This window comes from Lagenorhynchus albirostris, chromosome 16, assembly GCF_949774975.1.
Source record: "Lagenorhynchus albirostris chromosome 16, mLagAlb1.1, whole genome shotgun sequence".
In the NCBI taxonomy this organism is placed as follows: domain Eukaryota; kingdom Metazoa; phylum Chordata; class Mammalia; order Artiodactyla; family Delphinidae; genus Lagenorhynchus; species Lagenorhynchus albirostris.
Window position 1 is genome coordinate 24,543,078 of NC_083110.1, and position 24,184 is coordinate 24,567,261.

At 34.6% G+C, this 24,184-nt stretch overlaps 1 protein-coding gene across 3 annotated transcripts in view; it reads right to left on the reverse strand.

The window, feature by feature from the left end:
• Positions 1-24,184, reverse strand: part of MICU1 (mitochondrial calcium uptake 1) — a 200,659-nt gene that overhangs the window by 95,141 nt on the left and 81,334 nt on the right. The window contains exons 6-7 of one of the 3 annotated variants that reach the window (XM_060127063.1): positions 9,352-9,414; positions 8,418-8,532 (exon numbers count right to left, since the gene is read on the reverse strand). In XM_060127063.1, the coding sequence (XP_059983046.1) occupies positions 8,418-8,532; positions 9,352-9,414 (178 nt within the window). Of the gene's footprint in view, positions 1-8,417; positions 8,533-9,351; positions 9,497-24,184 lie in introns of all 3 variants that reach the window. The other 2 variants (XM_060127065.1, XM_060127064.1) reach the window with 2 other exon arrangements.

The window sequence follows — 24,184 nt, forward strand, 5'->3', positions numbered from 1 at the left end:
TATGAGGTACCATAATTCATTCACAGTTCAATGTAAAAAAGTTTTTAAAATTCTGATGTTTAAAACAAGTAAAATCTTAGCTGAGATATGCTATAATAATAATAATATTATAATAAATAATAGATAATGTTATAGGTTAGGGTACTTTCTAGAAGGCAGAGAATTTAGCCTATTTGGAGTTTTACTTTTCTTGCTTCAGGTATTTTCTCCCATTGATAAATGAGACCTAAGAAAGAGGGAAGCCTTCCCCGTTAGGCCTTCCTTTCCGAGAACCTAAGGAGCAGAGAAGGAAAACCAAGGGCAGACCTCCTCCTCTTCTCTGTTCTAGAGCTCCTATATGAATCTCATATATCACAGAGAAGGGGCTCCCTGGAAAAGTGGCAGAAAGCTTTACAGGCCAATATAAGCCATTCAAGAGAAGACAAAATGTATGCAGACATAATAATAATTTTAGTGGCAGCATCAGCTCATAGAGTGTACAGAAAACACTCTTAATTACCTCACTCAATACTCTTTTGTTGGGACTTCCCTGGTGACACAGTGGTTAAGAATCTGCCTGCCAACGCAGGGGACACAGGTTTGAAGCCCTGGTCTGGGAAGATCCCACATGCCATGGAGCAACTAAGCCCATGCGCCACAACTACTGAGCCTGTGCTCTTGAGCCTGGGAGCCACAACTACTGAGCCCGTGTGCCACAACTAATGAAGCCCACGTGCCTAAAGCCCATGCTCTGCAACAAGAGAAGCCACCCCAATGAGAAGACCACGCACTGTAACAAAGAGTAGCCCCTGCTCGCCACAACTAGAGAAAGCCTGTGTGCAGCAACAAAGACCCAACACAGCCAAAAATAAATTAAGATAAATAAATTAAAAAAAATACTCTTTTGTTTTTAGAAAATAGGCCCATCTTGACTACTTGTATTGAAAGGGTAGAGCTACAGAAATCATGTGGTCTCAACCAGATTTCCATAAGATTTTAGGTCAATATTAGAATTCTATTAGAATTATTACAATATTACAATTAAAAAAATGAAAATGGATCAATTCAAATAAAACTATTCATAAAAAGCAAGAAAAGGCTAACAAGAACTGATTTTCTAATGGGTGTAAAATTATAAAATCTTCCTCAAGATACAGTCAAAATACATTTAGACCTTATTTTTGTATAAGCCACAATTTTGCTTCTTTAGTCTCTGTTCTCTCCTTCGCCTTGTGAACCCTCAGAACAAATCTCAAGCAAGTGTTCCCAAAGGATAAACTTCCTTTTGCAGATGAAATAGTTTGATCTTCTAGTATAGTCACAAGGAGATTTGAGAGAGTTAAACACAAACACCACTTATTTCTTGTTAATGTGAACAAAATTCTTGTGTGGTTGTTGATACAAAGATGTAAATGCTTCAACTTTCTGTAACAACGGGCTCTACTGAAATGACACATTCAAATAAATCTCTGGCTCAAAATGAATTTAACTTAATAAACATTTAATATATTTAAATGCATTATTTTATTGTTTTGATAGAAACATACATTATTATACATTATTATAAAACATTATATAAATTATTATATACATTATTATAAAACCAATGAGTTAACCATAAGAACAGGTTATGCTAGCGAAAGAAGTTAATGGTAAACAACACAATGAAATATAATATTTTTGGCCTTATGGCATGCAAATGAGTCTTTCTGAAGTTCTAAGCACTTTTTATAGGGTAAAATACCACTGAATAAGATTAACCCTTTTCTGCTTTGTCTTACCCTTCATAATATCAATTAGGCAATGGCAGATAATCCTAGACATAAAAATTACACAGAAAATAGCTAAACCAAATTTTCTCTATAACTTCCCCAACTCTGATGTGTCAATAAAACAGATTTGTAACTGCCTTAGATCTGTTAACAGATCTCAGTATGTTGCCTTGCCCATATTTTTTTTAATTTTTAAAATTAAAAAAATTTTTTTAACATCTTTATTAGAATATAATTGCTTTACAATGGTGTATCAGTTTCTGCTTTATAACAAAGTGAATCAGTTATACATACACATATGTCCCCATATCTCTTCCGTATTGCATCTCCCTCCCTCCCACCCTTGCTATACCACGCCTCTAAGTGGTCACAAAGCACCGAGCTGATCTCCCTGTGCTATGTGGCTGCTTCCCACTAGCTATCTATTTTACATTTGGTAGTGTATATATGTCCATGCCACTCTCTCACTTTGACCCAGCTTACCCTTCCCCTTCCCCGTATCCTCAAGTCCATTCTCCAGTAGGTCTGCATCTTTATTCCCGTCTTGCCCCTAGGTTCTTCTGACCATTTTCTTTCTCTCTTTTCTTTTTTTAAATTCCATATATATATGTGTTAGCATACAGTATTTGTTTTTCTCTTTCTGACTTACTTCACTCTATATGACAGTCTCTAGGTCCATCCACCTCACTACAAATAACTCAGTTTCATTCCTTTTTATGGCTGAGTAATATTGCACTGTATATATGTGCCACATCTTCTTTATCCATTCATCTGTTGATGGACACTTAGGTCGCTTCCATGTCCTGGCTATTGTAAATAGAGCTGCAATGAATATTTTGGTACATGACTCTTTTTGAATTATGGTTTTCTCAGGGTATATGCCCGGTAGTGGGATTGCTGGGTCGTATGGTAGTTCTAATTTTAGTTTTTTAAGGAACCTCCATACTGTTCTCCATAGTGGTTGTATCAAGTTACATTCCCACCAACAGTCCTTGCCCATATTTTTCAACAGACTCACTCAACCTGAAAAACTTATTTTCATCTATAACTTCTATAACATTTTCATTAGCCAGAATGGCACAGAATGGTACCGCTATCTCCAAGCCACATACACTTTGTGATCAGCTCTTGACTTCAATATGGCAAGAGGAATAAAATATTATAAACTTTCACTTGAATGCTGTTGTAATTTCCCAAAAGGTTTGTATATTTGTGAGAAAGATGCATCACAATGAGGATGTAGTTTGTCAGTAAATCGAATTCTCCTACAGTGAAAGCCCACTTAATTAAATTTCTCTACTAATTCCTTCAAATATAAAGAGGGAATCAAAATCAGAACACATTGACCTATGCCTGATTTTCATTAGGTCTGTTCCTAGGTACTGAACATGCTGTAGCATTTTTTGCTTTTGATTTTTCTCGTGGCTTTTCAAAGATTAATAGTAAATAGTAAGAATGCTTAATAATCAACTTTTTGATCATTTTATTACTGTCTCCTCAAGCTATCTAGAACTGTTTTTATGTTATTAGCCCACAGGGTCAATAACTTTAGTTAGAAAATGTGTGAAGACAAAGAACAAAAAATAAATATTTCATAACTGTCAGTGGCAAAGATCCTGATTCCAAGTTATATTATCATAACCTAGTGAATCTTAGCATTAGCTATTGAATGCTCCAAATCAATAAATAATATATAGCATTCAAGATAAACCTTGACAACCTTTCTCTGTACCTAGTTATGGAGAAAAATCTCTGACTTCAACTATAAGATTTAAAACCATCGCTAATGTTGTAGTTGGTTAGTGCAGAGAACTAAGCCATGCTTCTGTGTTCTCATTCAATTCCTATTAACCTACTTTAAGGATCAAAGGCTCTTTGGAAATTATTTAATAATAATTATTATTAACAGTCTCTTTATCTTGCCTAGAATGAATCTGAATTTATTTTATTAATGAGTAGTTATTTAGTAAATACTTAATATTCTACTTAATACAGATGCTATGGCTCACGTTGACAACTCTTCAAGTTAATCCTTCAAACCTGATCAGAGAGATAGGGTATGAAGCAACAGAATTTACGGATTAGGGTAAGAGGGGGATACAAATATGTGAATTCTGAATTATAAGAAAACTTGTAGTTATTAGAAAGTATATATACTTCTTATAAGAAAGCTTATTTAGAAGTAGATTAATTTAAAAACATGTTTCCCTCACTCCACTGGTGATGCAGACTGAGGACATCAATGGCTAAAAGAACGGCTCTCAATTCAGGATATAAACAGCAAAGTCAAGTCTCATGTTTGATAAAATTCCTTTTGGAGAAAACTGAAAAAAAATTCTTGCTTTGTTACTTTGCCACAATGCTTTTTATACAGTAGATATGTTTGTGATGAATATCATTACAAATTTGTAGCGAATATCATTACAAACCTATGATCACTGTCAGGCAGTTACATTCTAGGTAGGAAGATGGACAATAAAGAAGATAAATCAATTATCCACTTCTGGGTAGTTATCCAAAGAACACAAAAATACTAATTTGCAAAAATATAGGCATCCCTATGTTCAATGTAGCATTATTTACAAAGCCATGCCAATGGAAACAACCTAAGTGTCCATCAATGGATGACTGGATAAAGAAGATGTGGTATACATATAAATATAATGGAACATTATTCAGCCATAAAAAAGGATGAAATTTTGCCACTTGTCAAACCTGGATGGACCTTGAGGGTATTACGCTAAGTGAAGCTAAGTCAGATGGAGAAAGACAAATACCATATGATTTCCTTCACATATGGAATCTAAAAAAACAAATGCAGAAACAAAATAAAGCAGAAACAAACTCATAGAGAACACATTAGTGGTTACTAGAGGGGAAGGGGGTTAAAGGGTAGGCAAAATGGGTGAAGGGGGTTAACTGTATGGTGATGGATGGTAACTAGACTTGTGATGGTGATCACTTTGTAGTGTATGCAAAATGTTGAATTATAATGTTGTACACCTGAAACTTACATAATTTTTTTAAAAAAGAAATCAATTATATAGACTATTAAATAGTGACAAGTGCCAAGGAGTAAAAAGAAAGCAAAAAAGGGATTTAGGAGATGTGTATGCATAAGTGTGTGTGTATGACACAATAAAAGGTATTTAAAATTTTAGGCTGGCCAAAGAAGGCCCCCATTATCCAAAGCACATACAAAGAAGAGTGAGAAATTTATGCCACTGCTTGTTGTAAGCAAAGATATTGCTGCCAAATTGGTTGTTATTCTGGGTGTGTCCAAAAAATTCTTGTTTAGCTAAAAAAATGAAACTTCTAAAAAGTTTAAGTAAGAAGAATTAACTCTATTTAATGCAGGAAATTACACTGCATAACATGCATTTTTAGTAAAGCAGCTTTCCTTTTTTTTTCCTTTTTAAAAATATTTATTTGTTTGGCTGCACCGGGTCTTAGTTGAGGCACATGGGATCTTCGTTGCCGTGTGCAGGATATTTAGTTGTGGCGTGTGAACTCTTAGTTGCGGCATGTGGGACCTAGTTCCCTGACCAGGGATCAAACTCGGGCCCCATGCAATGGGAGCATGGAGTCTTAGCCCCTGGACCACCAGGGAAGTCCCAGTAAAGCAGCCTTCTTAATTTTATTTTTAGGAGACGAATCATGAATCGAAAGAGAGAAAACAAATAATTTACTATATAAGGTTGTCGAATTTTATTTTAGACAACATGGTAGAGTTTCTAAAGTACTGAGAGGTTCCAACTGTCAATCCATTTGGGCAGAGTGTTTATATTCTTCAAAATGATGACAATTTCTTGAACATCATTGAGTCTATTAATTTTGAAAAAAACCCCAGCTAATTAGAAATACAACAGTCTTGCATTATCTGGGCTATGCTGTTCACGTTGCTGTGGCTGGTTTTCCACTGGAAATCTCAAGAACGGTCCATGTTGTCCACCAGAGTAACAGATGAATAAATATGCTAATGCACTTCCCCTAGTCCCAAGCCACTCCCTAGCAAAGCTTTTCGTGTTTAAAGAACTGCATTCCTTCTTGCAGGACAACCTGGGAACAATTTAGTGTATTTAGATGTAATGATTCCTTGTTATCCACAAAGAAGTTGATCCACTGAGTGCCTCATTTCTTATCATCCTAGCAGCAATTAGAATGTGGGAAATAACTTGTCTCAATGTAATTTCTGTGGCATATCGTCCTCCATGTCTTGTTAAATAAAGTAAACAATGCAGTGTACAACATTCAGATTGCAAGGATGCGTGAACTGCCCATTATCTACAGGAGAGTTTTATGACCAGCCTTTCCACAGCCCAGCCTTAGAGAAAGAAGAGGCACTATGGTAAGCTATGGCTTAGCACTGCTGAAAATGTGACCACAGCAGTAAAGCCAAGTGACAGGAGCCCATATGATGGGATGGCCTGGGTTCAAACCCTGAATCATCTACTTACTGTGGGACTTGAGGAAAGTTCTTTAATCTTGTGTATGCCTCAATTTCAAAATGAAGATAATAAACTACAAACATTATAGGGTTGATATGAGGAAAATATATGTGTAACTGAAGTCCTCAAAGGAGAGGATGAGGAAGCAAAGTATTTGATGAAATAACAGTTGAAATTTTTCCAAATTTGATGAAAATTATTAAACCCACAGACCCCAAAACTCAAAGAATCCCAAGACAAGAAACATAAAGAACACTATTTCGAGGTACATAATAATACAGAAACCAAACAACCCTGCTAAAAACCACATCTGTGGTTCTCAACCAGGGATTATTCCTCCCCATTCCTACTCCCCCGGGGACATTTGACAATTTCTGAAGACACTTTTGTTTGTCACAACTGGGAGGGGAAGAGTGTGTGTGACTGGCATCTAACGGGTAGAGGCCAGGAACGCTGCTAAACATCCTATAATGCACAGGACAGCCCTCACAACAATGAATTATCCTGCCTAAAACATCAGTAGTGCTAAGGTTGAGAAATACTAAAAGCAAATAATAATCAAAAGGCTTAAAACTAGTGATAAAGAGAAAATCTTAAAATCATATCATAATTTCCTCATTCCTGACAAATATAGAAGGTATATGATATTGTAATATTAAGCATTTTTTGGTAAATTACTCACCATGGTGAGCCAGGAGCTGAGCACCAGTAAGTAAAGGCGCCCAGACCTGTAGAGCTACTTGGAGGGGTTTCCAGAACTCACAGGTCAATGTGACCTTTTTTTTTTTAACCTAAATTTACGAAGCTACACAGTGTGCAAAGTATTCTGAAGATTCTGCTGTGGTTCTCCTGACACTTAATCACAGGTAAGAAGTGATGGGACCAGAATTTGAACTGAAGTCTGTTTTGAAAACACACCAAAATAAAAATAATACACAATTTAAGATCAAAAAAGTGCTCTTAGTTTACTATCTTGGATCTTCATAACAAGTCAATGCACATCTACGTTGCTAGAGCAGTGGTCCACTACAAATTTATTCAGATAGTTTGGTAGCCCAAGACAGCTGTGGTAAGGCCTATTAGTCTATATTTCTTCATTTTTCTGTCAATTGGAGGGAAGAAGAGTGAAGAGTAGTCATAGCTATGGCAGGAACCGTGTACGTCATTCATTGAAAACTGTTTATAGTTTTTAAAAAAATTTTTATTGGAGTATAGTTGATTTACAATGTTGTGTTAATTTTGCTGCACAGCAAAGTGAATCAGTTACACATATGGATATATCCACTCTTTTCTAAATTCTTTTCTCATATAGGTCATTACAGAGTACTGAGAAGAGTTCCCTATGCTATACAGTAGGTCCTTATTAGTTATCTATTTTATATATAATAGTGTATATATGTCAATCCCAATCTCCCAATTTATCCCTCCCCACCCCTTCTCCCCTGGTAACCATAAGTTTGGAAAACTGTTTATAGGTGCCTAGCCTGGAGAAGGGAAGGAAGATATGGTTATTTTTATTTGATATGTTCCCCCATGGAAAAAAAATTGAGAATCACTTCTTTGAAATATATAAATCAGATCTCTTTGGATCAATTTAGGTAGATTTTAATAGAATGTACACAGAGAGCTAGAGACATACTTTTTTTTTTTCTGAATGGTTAAAAAAAGTCACACTAAAGGAAAATAATACTAAGAACACTCATAGTAGCATACTAATCAACAAAATTGTTTAGCTTAGAAAAATTAGAAATTCATCAGTGCTCTAAATGAGTCAAATTTGAGTTCTGTGTTTTAAGAAGTTATCTTCCAAGGTTGAAAAATTAATATTGAACACAATTAGAACAACCGAGCCAATCTTCTTCTTTAGTAGAGGAAATACTAGATCAATATGTGTTTTACTGAGGAAGTATAAACATTAATTAGGGCTAGAGGAGTAGGCAATATATAATTTATCTTGAGCTTCAAACAGTTAAAAGTAGATGTGACTTCACAGTTTTGTTCTTTTTTTTTCTTTTAACTTTACCTTTTAACTTTATTTTCCTTCCTCTTTCTCAGGTGGTTCTATATACAAGTTACAGAGAACTCGAAATGAAATTTGATGTAACTTATCATTCATTAACTTTGCAAACATGCCTTGTTTCCCCCTCCAATCGACTTAACTCTTTTTACAGTCCTATATATTCCCTATAAATGAATAATAAGAAAAGTTTATACTTACTAGAAAGAACAGTCGTAAGGAAAATGTAGTCTGAAAAGGATATGAGTCCACATTCTCCAAGGGTGTAAAATATACTGCCTTCGTCAGCAAATTTTTCTCGTTCCTGGGCAATTTTCTATTGAATGTATGGGTTCCACCAAAAGATAAAAAGAAGATATAACAGAATGAGAATATAAATAGTTAGAGATGAATCACCATTTATCTGACAGTTTTATGCTATTTATCATAAGCACTTCTCTGATGGCCATTCCAAATTAATGGATCCTTTACAGTTTTTAAGATGATTAAAATTATAAGAAAAAAGATGATTTTGTTTGTTTGTTTCAACACTGGTTTAATGTGAACAATGGAATAAAATTTTCAATTTTATGAACTTCCATTTAACATATAACAGGCCCACTTCAGGGCTGGTTTTATCTCTTAGTTTGAAAAACAATCTACCTTTTTCTATAGAGGTATATAAGGTAGAGAAAAAAAAAAAAAAAACTAAAATAAAATCAGTTCTAAATGCCCAAGAGAAACTATACAACTAGTAATGAGAAATGAAGAGGTAAGCAACTATTGTAAACACCCACACAAATGCTCAGAAAACTAATTTCTGAAATGCTAATTTTAACTTTTACCTTATGAACCCCAAGAACCTTAGTTTGGGAATGTAGAACAGTTTACAAAGTAAACAGCATCTCTGAAATATAATGTCAAGTCAGACACACACCAAATTTTAGGCATGAGTTAATTTAATTATATTTACTGTGACCTTGATGGAGGCTCCCAAATTTCAGCTATTTGAAGAAACTCTCCCAAAACTTAGCTTTTACTCTAAGTATGTATTTATTTTCTTTAATCTATAAAGTTCACAAAGAGAGTTAATTCTCAGGTTCAGTAATGGTCTATCTGGGAAGCAGTCTCTTCCTGGGTGTTTAAGGAAACTTACGCTGTTTTCTGATTTGCTACCAAACCATAAACTTAGTGGTGACATTGAAGATACTTTCAAAAACTGAAAAGGATCCACCAAAGAGTTAGACTTGAAACACATTTCCATAAGTTCTGGACCAACCAAAGAAATTTCAGGAATTATTCTGGGTACCAAAAAAAGAAATAGGAGGTTTTAAAAACCCAAACCAACAAAGCACAATCAAAGTAATAATATCATGCAAGCACAAAATAAGAAGCAGCACTGCAAGCATAACCTTGGGAGGAGTATCATGAAAATTAAACCAGCAAGCACCACCACACCACCATCCAGGTACACAACTATCCAACAGGTTACCTCTGTCTAGTGAAGGTCCCATCATACACCACAAAGGAAAGAAAACTGGTTAACCAATTGAAGACACAAGTACCAAATGAATCATCATGATCTTCTTAGTAAACCCACTCAAAACAGCCTCTACTGGATATCTGCTTGTAATAGGAAACAGTAACCATGGACAGGCAAAAATCCATAGTTGAACGCCTGCGAAGTGGTAAGAGGTTTTGATGGCAGTTTCTACTTAGGAAAGTGCTTCTGACTCATTTGTGATGGGCAGAAAGCCTGGTCCGGCCTGACAGAATTTAGAGATTACGTCTTTGAGCCAAAAGCAAAACTGAGCCCCCAGTCCAGTATGTTCAATTAAGGTTAGATCTCATATCACACTTGATCATCTACCAATAGATTAAACACAAATTTCAGACAAAAGAAGGCTATTGGATGAAAAGAGCAGCAAAGCTGTTCACTGGGAAGTTAATATTTTAATTTCTCAAAAGAAAAAAATGTACATTTTTAACATTATCCAAGATACTGCAAAAGTAAAGCATGTGAATAAGAAAAAATACACAAAATGAGAACAGGCTGTCAAAGGCATACCATTACTAGCCAGAATAAATGTGTATAGAAGCTGAGTAACCCATGTTAATTATGTAATAATCTTACGGAGAGACTGCTATAAGCAAATAAAATAAATAATATATTGCGATCCAGAAGTCGAGAAACAGACAAAAGTCTAAGGACAAACTGAAATGAGGCAGATAAGCCAAAAAAGCATATCTAACATTATTTTTCTAAGAACCATCTGGACTATGCTGCTGCTCAGAAGATAAAAAGAAAAATCCAAGTTTGTCCACAACTTTTTATTTTGATATACTTTCAAACTCATAAAAGTGGAAAGATCCGTATAAGGAACTCTCATATGCTTTTTACTCAGAATCACCAACAGTTTAAGTTATCACTCTATTTGCTTTTCATTTTATGTAGATACATATTTTCTTTTACACCATATTGAAAGTTGGAGACATATGCCCCTTTACACTTAAATACTTCAGTATATATTTCCTATGAACAAAGACATTCTCTTACATATTACAGTACATATTTCATAAAACCAGGATATTTAATACTGATACATACAATTATCTAATCCACAGTCTATTATCAAATGTAGTGAACTGTCCCAATAATTTCCTTTCCTTTATCTTCCCCCCAGTCCAGGATGTAGTCCACAATCATAAATGGCATTTAGTTGTCATGTCTTTTTAATCTCCATTAATCTAAAACAGCTTTCTTTGCCCATCTTTATTTTTTCCTTTAGAGGTTTATGCCCATCTTTACTTTTTCCTTTGGAGGCTTATTATTATTTTTGATTGTGGTAAAATTCACATGACATAAAATTCACCATTTTAACCATTTAACCATAAAATGTGTGGGCCTTTTGGGTTTGGCTTCACATATCATATTTTGTAGGTTCATCCATGCTGTAGCATCAATCAGTGCTTCATTCCTTTTTATCGCCAAATAATATTCTATTGTATATATACCACAAATTGTTTATCCATTCATCCACTGAAGGATATTTGGATTGCTTCCACCTTTTGGCTATTGTGAATAGTGCTACCATGTACATTCATGTACAAGTATTTGTTTCACTATCCGCTTTCAGTTGTTTTGGGTATACACCTGGGAGTGGAATTGCTGAGTCGTATCATACCCCTATGTTTAAGTTTCTGAGGAACAGCCAAACTGTTTTCCACAGTGGCTACACTATTTTGCATTAATACCAGCAATGTAAAAGGGTTCCAATTTCTCCACATCCTCAATTTTCTTTTTCTTTCTTTTTTTTTAAAAAATTATATCCATCCTAGTGAGTGTGAAATGGTATGTTATTAAGGTTTGACTTACATTTCCCTAGTGCCTAATGATGTTGAACATCTTTTCATGTGTCTGTTGGCCATCTATATTATCTTCTTTGGAGAAATCTCTACTCAAATCATTTGCCCATTTTTGAGTTGGGTTATTTGTCTTTCTGTTGTTGAGTTTTGTAAGTTTCATTATATCAATATATTCTATACACTAAACATATCAGATATAGGGTTTGCAAATATGTTCTCTCATTCTGTTCATTGCCTTTTCACTCTCCTGATAATGCCCTTTGGTGTACAGAAATTTTAAATATTGATGAAGTTCTATTTGTCTATTTTTTTCTCTTATTACTTGTGCTTTTGATGCCGTACCTAAGACTCCATCACCAAATCCAAGATCATGAAGATTCACCCCTGTTTCTCTAAAAGTTTTGTATATTTAGGTCATTGATCTACTTTGGGTTAATTTTTGTATTAATGTGAGGTAGGGGTCCAACTTCACTATTTTGCATGTGATATCCATTTGACCCCCTACCATTTGTTGAAAAGATTCTTCTTTCACCACTGAATGGTCTTGGCACCCTTGATCAAAATAAATTGACCATATATATGTGGGTTTATTTCTGGACTCTCAATTTCATTCCATTGATCCTTGTGTCTATTCTTATGCCAGTACCACGCTGCTTACATTTTTATAATTTTTAAAAACTGTGGTAAAATGTACGTAACATAAAATTTACCACGGAACCATTTTAAAGCGTAAAATTTGGTGGTATTAAGTACAATCACAATGTTATGTAACCATCACCACTACATAGTTCCAGAACATTTTCATAACCCCATTTGGAAGGAAACCCCTTATCCATTAAGCAGTCACATCCCACTGCCCCCTCCCTCTAGCCCCTGGAAATCACTAATTTGCTTTCCATCTTTATGGATTCATATTTTTGGATATTTCATATAAATGGAACCATACCTAGTTATTTTCTTAGTGGCCACTCTGCAGATTACAATTAACATCTTAAATTTACAGCAACCTAGTTTGAATAAATACCAACTTAACTTCAATAGTATTAAAAAACTCTGTTCTTGTAGAGTTCCATTTCCCTTTATGTTATTTTTGCACATTACATTTTTATACAGTGTGCCCATTAACATAGATTGATAATTACTGTTTCATGCATTTGTCTTTCAAATTACAGAGGGATAGACAGGAGTTATAAACCACAAATAAAATAATGCTGGCTTTTATATTTACCTATGTTGTTACTGGTACTGGTGTTATTTCTCAATATAGCTTCAAGTTACTATCTAGTGTCCTTTCTTTTCAGCCTTAAGTATTACTTTTAGCATTTTTTGTAGGGCAGATCTACTAGCAACAAACTCCTCCACTTTTGTTTATCTGGGAATGGCTTAATATCTATCTCCTTCACTTCTGAAGGATAATTTTGCAGGTACAGAATTCTTGGTTGACAATTTTATTTTTCTTTCAGCACTTTAAATATGTCATCCCACTGCCTTCTGGCCTTCATGGTATCTGATGAGAAACTGGTTGTTAATCCTATTGTGTATAGTTTGTGTGTGGAAAGTTGCTTCTCTCTTCCTGTTTTCAAGATTCACAATCTTTAGCTTTTGACAGTTTGATTATAATGTATCTCAGTGTGGGTCTCTTTGAGTTTATCCTATTGGAGTTATTTAGCTTCCTGGATGGGTAGATTCATATATTTCATTAAAGTTGGAAAGTTTTGAGCCATTATCTCTTCAAATATTCTTTCTGTCCCCTTTTCTCTCTCCTTGCCTTCTGAGATTCCTATTGTACATATGTGGCACACTTGGTAGTGTCACATAGGTCTCATAAGCTCTGTTCATTTGCTTTTTTTGTTTCTCAGACTGGAAAATATTAATTGACCTATCTTTAAGTTCACTAATCATTTTTCCTGTGTATTCAAATCTGCTGTTGAACCCCTTCACTAAAATTTTCCTTTCAGCTATAGGAAATTTTCAGTTCCAGAATTTTTATTTGATACCTTTTTATAATTTCTATCTATTTTTTCCTATTAGTTCATACATCATTCTCCTTGTTTCCTTTAAGTTCATTGCCTGTAGTTTCTTTTAGCTCTTTGAGTATATTTAGGACAGTTGATTTTAAGTCTGTCTGTAATAAGTTGCAATATCTGAGCTTTCTCAAGGATAGTTCCTATTCCTTTTTTTTTCCTGGGCCATACTTTGTTTCTTTACAAGCATAATGTTTTTGAAAACCGGACATTTTGTATATTACAATGTGGTAATTCTGGAAATAGGATTCTCTCACCTCCTCAGGGTTTGTTGTTGCTGCTTGCATGGGTTGTAGTCATTTCTTTAATAATTTTTGTAAATTCTTTTGTAAATACTTTGTCCAGCATGGCCACTCAAGTCTCTGTTTCATACCTTAGTAGTCAGCTAGTGATTTGACAGAGATTTCCTTAAGTTTCTGGATCCAAAGGGTGGGGAAAAAAAAAACCTCTCAAGGTCCTTGCAGACTGGCTCTGTGTTGGCATTCTTTCAATGCTTAGTCACTATTTATAATTCTGCCCTTGCCTTCATTTCTTGCTTGCTTGGAAGCTAAACATCAGCCAGAAGTGAAAGGTTAGGGTCTGTTGGGGTTTCCTCTAAGTATTCATTTGGCCCTGGGTGTGCACATGGCCTTCCAGATTCACCAGTATATGGTAGAGCATTTCAAAGTCCTTTTCTCTCACCTATCTCCTGCTGCAGCCTCTTCTTTCCCAGCTGTTTTGGTTTGTCTGCTGCTTGTCTTCAGCTGCTGTGGCTAGTATATTTACCTTTATGCTTTTAACAAATGCCACCTGGGAGGTCACCCCAGCCTTAAGAAAGCTCCAAGGTAGGCAAAACAAACACAAACCCCCAAGCTGATTCCTCATTGGCCAGACAGATCAAGGCCCACATTCACATTCTCTGAAAACAAGGTCTGCCCTGCCCCCTCTGGCACCAGGGAGCTATACCAAGAACGCACAATCTTTATGGCTGCCACTGTGCTGGGGGGTGGGGGGTGGTCATCAGAGAAGTTAAAACACCACAACATTCTCTTACCAAATTTCAGCAGCTTCTTTCTTCTTTAAGCATTCCCCTAGTTGCTTAAGGTCTGATTAGTTAGATTCCACAGATCTGAAAAAGCTGATTGACAGTTTTCACTACCTTAATTATTGTCTTAGTGGACGTGTGTAGTTTTGGCGTTACCTACTCTGCCAATTTTGGTCTCTTTATACTTTTTGACCTGGAACAATCTGAAAAGTACAGGTGAATTATGTTGTAAGATATCCCTCAATTCGAATTAGGCTGCTGTTTCCTCATGATTACGTTCATATCTATTATATCTATTATAAACTATGAATTCATAATGATATCTCTAATTCCATTCTAATACCACAGAGCACAAGTTAGTCTTGTCCTTTACACACGTGTTACTCCCTTCTGCAACAGAGAGAAATCTGGTTCCCATTATCCGCAATATATTTACTCATTTGCTCAAGCTTAGAATACAAGGAAGATAGTTTCACAATTGCTAAATATCCCTGCAAAAAACGAATGTATCATCTAGAGTTCAATATCTGTTACAGTTTTAAGTAAAATCTACTTATGGTGAAATGCACAAATCCAATATACGACTCAATGAGTTTTATAAATACATATCTGAGTAACCCAGATATATATTTGGGTTATAGAACATTTCTGCCATCCCTGATGTTTCCTTTATGCCCCTCCACAGTTAATTCCCACCATATTTTTGCACCACAGATTAGTTTTGCTTTTTCTAGAACTTCCTATAAATGGTATCACCAGTATATTCTCTTTGATGTCCAGCTTCTATGGTTCAGCATAATGTTGGGGAGATTCATCCACACTCTATTTATCAGTAACTCATTCATTTTTATTGCAGAGCAGTATAATACTCACCAATAAAATTAAAACTATTAAAAATAAATAATTTATGCAAATTATTTTGCATATAATTGTGCATATAATAATGCACACAAGTAATATCACAATTTATTCATTCCTTTAATGATTAAACAGGCACTTTTCAGTTTTTGGCTATTTTGAGTTTCCTCAAAGTTGTACTTCTTTTACTTGCACCATCAGTGTATGAGAGTTCTAGTTGCTCCACATCATTGTCAACATTTATGTGGCCAGTTTCTTTAATTTAGCCATTTTAGTGGTATCTTATTGTGGTTTTTTTGAGCATTTCCCTGATGACCAAGTGTTTTAAGCACTTAGTTTATTGACAATTAATATATCTTTCTCTGGGAAGTATCTGTTCAAGTCTTTTGCCCATTTTTAATAGTTTATTGACAATTAATATATCCTTCTCTGGGAAGTATCTGTTCAAGTCTTTTGCCCATTTTTAATTGGGTTGTTTGTCTTTTTATTATTGATCATTATATGTTCTGGATGTGAGACTCTTTTCAATGTGTTAGCCAGACTCCAAAATAACCCCAATGTTTCTTGCCTCCTTGTGTATTCATGTCCTTGTGTAGACCTAGTCTCTTCCCACACTGAATCAGGGTTGGTCTGTATAACTAATAGAATACAGCAAAAGTGATATTTCTGTTTGCAGGGCTATCTATGAGACCTCTGCTGTACTGAATACAGTTACAGGGACCAGGAGAGGCCAAAAGAAGGTCAAATTGCTGTACATAAGAAAAAGTTGAAGAAGACATCTGGGAGAAAAAATACAGAAGGAAAAGGGACCCTGGAAAGGTGAGCCAAAAAGAGGAAGGAGACGTGACCAGAGAGAAATAGAAAGTATCAAAGTTGGGAAAACAGAGAAAAGAAAGCATATGAGCACATATGTGCACACATGTGTTTGAGAGAAAGGACAGAGAATACATGTTTTGCAGTAGCTCTTTAAAAGCAAGAAAGGGACTTCCCTGGTGGTGCAGTGGTTGAGAGTCTGCCTGCCAATGCAGGGGACACAGGTTTGATCCCTGGTCCAGGAGGATCCCACATGCCATGGAGCAGCTAGGCCTGTGCGCCACAGCTACTGAAGCCCCCGTGCCTGGGGCCCATTGCTCCACAACAAGAGAAGCCACTACAATAAGAAGGTCCCACTCGCCACAACTAGAAAGGGCCTGTGCGCAGCGGCGAAGTTCAGTTGGGTCTTCGCACTTGGTGAAGACCCAACACAGCCAAAAATAAATTAATTAATAAATTAATTTTAAAAATAAATAAATAAAATAAAAACCAGAAAGAAAGATGTTTAAAGAGGACTTTTAAATTAGCCATGCTTTGTGATGTGCCCTGTGCAATACAGTCTTCTAATTCTTTAGTAAAGGTCTACATTGTTCTTCCATGCTTCAGGAGTTGGGGTGGGGGTAGAAGGAGACAGGGAGAGAAGTTACATTATGTTTTCTGAGGCATCCACTTGTCAAAGAGTAGTTCAGGTACATTTAGGATTACACAACTATCAATATTAACTCTAAGAATTTATAAGTGTGTTTTCAAGTATCTAAAACTCCAAAGATAACTGTTATAAAATTCATGACATATATTAATCACAAACACCTAAACTGTCATAAAACCATCATATTTGATCCCTCAAATTATTTAGAGTTAGGAGGAGAATTAAATAAATATGTCAAGATTTGGAAAGAAGTGGGAATTACCAGAAACCAATTTTTAGACTATTTTGTGTTGCATGACAGTTTGTTAGCTGATATTCTTAAATCAAAGGCCTGATTCTACCATAAATGATATCCTCAAGTCAAACAGCCAAGGCACAAGGAGAATCTGTGAAAATAGATATATTGGAGTTTAATAATGAATAAATTTTTAAAAGCACCGAAGTACGGTGAAAATGGAAAATCAAGATTCAAAGGAGAGTGGAAGGAAGGTTTTTGGTTATTTTTTCTTATTCCTAAAGTCTTATCAGTGTTTAATTTTGCAAATTGAGAATGTCAAGTAAATTGTTCCTTCACTTAATCTTTTGGATAAAGTTTAATCTTTGACTAAATTTTAAGTCATTTTTGTCCTAAGCAAATACCATTTATATACTTCAGGGGTGATATGGAGTCACAGTGCAAGGAAAACATAATCTTCCTTAGCAGGTTGGTAGTAATGTTCTTTTTCTCTCACTGTCTCAGAGGTGGTTATTTATATTTTTTGTTCCTAATGAACATTTATATTAATATGCATTTTTACTAGTGTAATCTATCACAAGGATTTGTATTTAATTCAATATAAATAAATTCAATATAAATAATAAACATAAGACAAACTAAAAGGAAGAACTCTATATAAAAGTCAAAAGAAATAGAATATATTTCAATTCTATTGTAAGACCATATAATGTGAGATTAAGTAATATATTAACATATCATTCAGTAAAAAAATTTATAGAAACTTATATTAAAGCTCCTGAGGTAAAATTCTAGCAACTACTTCAGTGTATATGCTGAAAATTAAACAGAACTGGGTATTTTAAAAAGAAGCTATAATTGCAGATACCTTACAGAGCATTATACTATTTTATGCATCTTAGAAGCTACATATCAGACATTACTCTAATCACTTGAAACTCTGAAGTTAAGGCTGTGAAAGTGGAATGCAGGTAAACTGCTCACAATAGAATTTCTATTCAATTTACTGACAAATGTTCCTCCTGTTTTGGAGAACAAGACTATGCAAAATATTTCAAAGCAGTGTGCTCACTGACTTAAAATGAAATTTAACTGTTTTACTATTCATTTACATGACCTAGTCTTAGATCTTATATGTTTTAAAACTTAAAACATGGCTACAGACTCAACATCACTAAAACATTCAAATTACTGACCTTAAGTACAGGCAAATAAATTAATAACCTCATAAGAATCCTGGTATTGATCTCAACTGCACCATATCCTGAATCTTTTAATTTTTTAGATAAGCAGAAAGACTTAAGAGTAAACTTACAGCAAATCAGCAATTACATGTGTAACTACTACACTTCTCAGGTAGTCTAAAACCTCAATTGTTTTACCAGGATGGCTTTGTGCTGAAGCATTCACACTCTGGTTTCTGACCAACCACAAAAACTTATAAAACATCTGGCTAAAGTTGCAGGTACCATCAGGAGCCCTGGGACTGGGAATTCCAGACATGATTCCAACTTGTTAATACTCACAGTGCTCAAACAGTGAATCCTGTTATAATAGGATTGAACAAAATAGGGCCAATAATTTTGTCTTCTAGGACTCGACTGGATAAAGCCAAAGAGAAAAATCATATCTAGGAGTTTAACCTCATTATTTATTCTAGTTAAGATCCACTTTTCAAGTTCTATAGTTTGAAGTAAACTTTTTTCTATCGAGTAGAAGTTGATGCACTATGCCAGCAAAATAGATGCTAACACATCATTTAGAACCTCCAAACATCTCTGGTATATAGAAAATCTGATAAAGAACGCAGCTTTACTATTTAAATTAAGATGTCATCCTTTATGAAACTGAAATAATTGGACTGTTTTAATATTAACATTTCTCTATATTGCTGAAATACATTTCGAAGCCTATCTAAATCCCTCAAGAAGTACTTGTGTTGTATTTCAAAAACAAATTATTCATAATAATATGCTTCTCCCAAAAGATGCAATTTCAGCATATAATTTCCAAATTATAAATAGTATTTCTACCTAAGGTTGGGGTGAGGGCAGGGAGAACAGGTGTTAGAAAGAAAGAGAAAATTCAGCAATTTCCCCATGCAATTAATGCTCACTCTTCATTATTTAGTTGGTGTACAGACAGATGCCAAAGCCTTTTGTAAGATATCAATCTTAAACAATCACACTATTCTCAATCAAACAGAAAATGTTGCACAGTTAAAATATGAGTTATTTTTCTTCCCCCATCCCATACCTGAACTTGCAGAAGATAGAATCTGGGGATATGTCAGATAAAAATTAAACTGAGATGTTTCTAATTTACAGTACTTTATGATTTCTACTTCTGACTCAGAGTTTCCAAACTTTTTAAAGGTATTATTGCGTTTGAGGCAACAAACACAAATTACTGTGCAACAAACTGTGGAAGGTGAATGCTTAAGATTCTGGAAACTTCACTCTGCCAGAAAGCCATTCTCTTTTCAGTCCCCATTCTAACCACTTTAGCTCTGAGAAAAACTCCAAACACCTAGAATGCAAATGTTTTCCTATTTCATTAACTAGATGGCTAAAGAGAATATGGATACAAATGAAGATGCTTAAAAAAAACAGTGGCAGAAGATTTGATTAAAGCAATGATAAAAATTCAAAAGTCTACTGGAAAAGCATTAACTTCAAAGAAATGATATAACTTTATTGAAATGATTTATTTCAGTCCTCAGTATCTGATGAGGTGTTCTCAAAACCCTAGATGGGAAAAATCATCAACTCTATTAGTTTCTACCACATTATGCCTGCAAACTTGCTTCAAGGCAGCTCTGGGTGGGAGAATCTATATTTTGTCATTATTGATTACCTGCTACCCAAATCTAAGAATTTAATTTTGAATGTTGGCCACTCAAGTCAATCAGTGCTGCAAAGAACTGTCCTGAGCTCAGCAGCAGTCTTGGTTTCAGTCACATGGGTTAGAAAAGGCTTCCCTATCACTTCATGGAAAAACAACCTCACATACAAATTTTGAAAAATAAGTCAATATAGTATTTCACCTTCTCCCATATGGAAAAAAATTATTACAAGAAAAAATGCACCATAAGAACAAAAATAAAAGAGTTTCATTCTGAGGATCACTGTTCACACCCTTGATTTACACTGTTCTAGTAACTATCATCTCCCAGGAAATCCTTTAGAAGAAGAATTTTTCAATCATTTTGAAATCAAACATTTTTAGGTATTCCTTGAATACCACCAACCATTAAAGACATATCAAGAATTTTAAAATTATAGTTTGCACGTTCTATGCCAGGAACTGTGCTAAACATTTGCATTATCTCTTTAAGTTCTCACTGCAATTCTATGAGATAGGTGATACTACTGTCTGCACTTAACAGATGAGAAAACTGAGGGTTAGAGAAGTTAAATAAGAAGCCCAAGGTGACAGTGCTATAAAGTGGCAGGACAGGTCACGGTCTGACTCCAGAACCCATGCATGAACTATTATATGTTGTACTGTATCAAATGCACAGAAATACATCAGGTGTCTATACTGTTTGCAATTTCTAAAATTTAATGCAGATTGAATATTTTTGGAGCAAAACATAGTTTATTATTGTAAAATATTAATCTTGAGGCTTAACTTGTATTAGCTCATTTATCTTGAAGTTGAAAATCTAGTTAATGATATAGGTGCACATCATATTTTTATGCCCTGATTTGTTCAAATGTATATTTTAATCATTTTCAAAATGAGTATCATTAAAAGAATGTAATGATTCTCTATAATCTTCTTAATTAATAGATGTTACATTGATCTATAATTGGAGAAGCTTTTTATTTATATATAAAACTTCTAAAAAAATGCACCATGGCAAAGCCAAATATGCAAACCAAGAACTATCCTCACACTTTCTCTGCAACCAAAGGTCATCAATACATATCAGTTGAGAACCCATTTTTACCAGAACAGAAGAAATAAAATGTTTTGAGTGGTTTTCATAGAAATCTATTCGTGTAACTTTGAAACATGCTAGAGTGTTTGTGCTAAAATAATTTTAAAACGGAAGTTAGTTTGGAACGAAGTCCTCTCATATCAAAGTGAATTTCAAATCTTGTTTCATGATGGAAAAGCTAAACATAAAGGTGTTGGAAATGTAATGGTTAGTCATGTTTATGCTTTCAAATCAACAATGATAAATCAAATGGGTTCACAGATGATCCCAAATTCAAACACAACAGAATCTAAAATAAAAATGTATTTAAAGACATCTTAATAGAAGTCTTAATATTTGGGACAACCAAGTAAACTATACCTTCCTTGGGAGCACTTAACGATTATATTATTGTTTCTCTGTTCAAGATGAAAAATCAAGCACATGGTTTAAATCAACAGACTTTAGTAGTGGTGGAACTCAGAGACTGGAAAGAGACATTATGGATACTCCTCACAGCAATATAATAAGTACTGACACCATTCATAAGCTGCATCTGAAGAACAGCACTCATACTATGCTACCAGAAAAACAAAATGATTCCAGCCTCTCCACAGGCAATAGGAACTTAGCATGCAAAGGACAAATTCCTGTAAGGAAGCAAGCAAGAAAGTCCTCTTGTATAAAGTAACTGCTCATTGACCTTTGGAAGCTTAAACAATTTATACTAGTGTCACCAAAATGAGTGATATTTATAGAACCCAGTATAAACAATTCCTCCACTACCTATTCTAAGAAAAAGAGTTTATTATTTTTAATATAAAATATAATTATTTTATATATAATATAAAAAGCTTATTAATAAGATATCCTTAAGAATACAATAAAACTTGATTCTGAATCCTTGATCAACAAAGGATACTACCTTCAACAGTCAAAGTTTAAAGAAGACTGATGCTCTTTGTCAACTACAGAGGTTGACTACTCAATGCTGCAGGTTCTGGAGACTTTCAAGTTCTTACCAATTCCTACCTCTCTTCTCTTCTCCTCATTGTCTAGTAAGGACACCTAAGTGAGACAAGTCATTTTAAATCTCTAAGCCTTAAACCACACAATTATCAAAGGAGAGGAAGAATTTTTAGCTGCCTCCTACAAACTGTCCTGCCATAAACAGAGAACTGGAAGTGGCCATCCTCAATCACAGGTGTTAACACCTCATTTGATTTACACTCCTTAGCACTCTGCATGATGGTTGTGCCACAGCTATTCTAAAACAAAATCTCCAGGATTAGAAACATTGATAATGGGGTTATCAATAAATTATTCTGATACAGTAATTTAAATATTTGTTGGTTTGTTTCAGAATGCAATTAAAGGCAAAGGTGGTAAAATAATCTACTGCACCAATAACAGGATGATTGGTTTGGGGGTTTGGTAAGGAGACTACTAAAAATATATACCATTTTAAGAACAAGGAAGCACAAGAAAAATGTATAAAAATAAACAGCACCTTGTGACCTTCATTAATTAAACAATTATTTTAAACCAAAGGATGTTCTCATTAAGCTTAGTTTATGTTTTTATTAAGAAATGCAAGAGTAATGTTTTTTAATGAATATATTTTGAATACATTTTAATAGTTTATAAACTATAATTAAGAAGTCTAAGCCTTCAAAGATCAATTTGAAAAGTACTTCTTAGGCGTGTCCTTGAAATTCTCCTTTGTCAGCCTACAATCTATATATTCTTTTTTATGATTTTCTCCATGTATTTGCTGCTTTTCCATTTAAAGTTGTTGATTAGCTCAAAAAAGCAAAATGAAGTCTTTCTAAATGTTCCATCTGTTTCCCCTTAAGTCATTTTATTGAGCAAAGTACAACTAAGCAACTGCTTATCTGTATTTATTATTTAAGAAATTTCAAAAGAAAAAAAAAACTACTAATTTTTCACTTGAAGTTACTGTTGTCTCACCATCACTGCTACAGTTCAACTAGGAACATGGCATCCCTACTAAGACTATTTAAATGACCCAACTAACTGAGTATCCATTATACAATGATTAAAACAGTTTCTTGGGCTTCCCTTGTGGCGCAGTGGTTGAGAGTCCGCCTGTTGATGCAGGGGTTGCTGGTTCGTGCCCCGGTCCGGGAAGATCCCACATGCCGCGGAGCGGCTGGGCCCGTGAGCCATGGCCGCTGAGCCTGCGCGTCCGGAGCCTGTGCTCCGCAACGGGAGAGGCCACAGCAGTGAGAGGCCCGCGTACCGCAAAAAAAACAAAAAAACAAAACAGTTTCTTGACCTTTGGTGTGACACATAATGTTAAAACTTCCTTTTAAGTTATGCTAGGTACTACATTCTCAAGGACTTGTGCAGTGTTTGAATTGTCATATTAAAGATTTGTTAATTTAAAGTGACAGGAACTGAATCATTCTGAAGGGAGCAGGGAAAGGACATGAACATGCACTGAACCTTTGTCCCTGAAGCGTTACTCTGGGTTTTGAAACATTAATTAATTTAAGGCACATGCTGCTGAGTCAGTACCTGCCAGAAATCCTGATCAGAAGATGAGAAAAAGAAAAAAAAAATAACATTGTTTGATTATATGAACAAAAACTCCCAAATCAAATATATTTATATCACAAACTATTATAACATATAAAGGACCAAATGTGATTTGGAATAAAATCACTGAACACCCGAAACAGGAAATGAGGAATACATAAAAATATTTTATATATTATCTGCTAGGTACAGTAAGACAAAACAAAACAAAAACCCAAATAACTCAATTCCTAACCTCGCCGAAATAAAACATACAATTACAGAAAAACTTCACATTACTATAAAAAGAAAACACATGAATAATTACCTATTTCTTAAAGAAAAGGGAAAGCAAACACTTAACTTTTTTCCATGGGTAGTGAAACCATTTCTTTAATTAAGGTTTCCTTTAAGGGTATGTCACTATCATTTCATGATATACTATTTTTTAACTTCATGGCAAATTCATTGCTTTACCACCTATATTTAACACATAGGCAACCAAACTCAGATGAGTTTAGAGGATTAATAACTACTCTAAGGAAGAGTTCAGA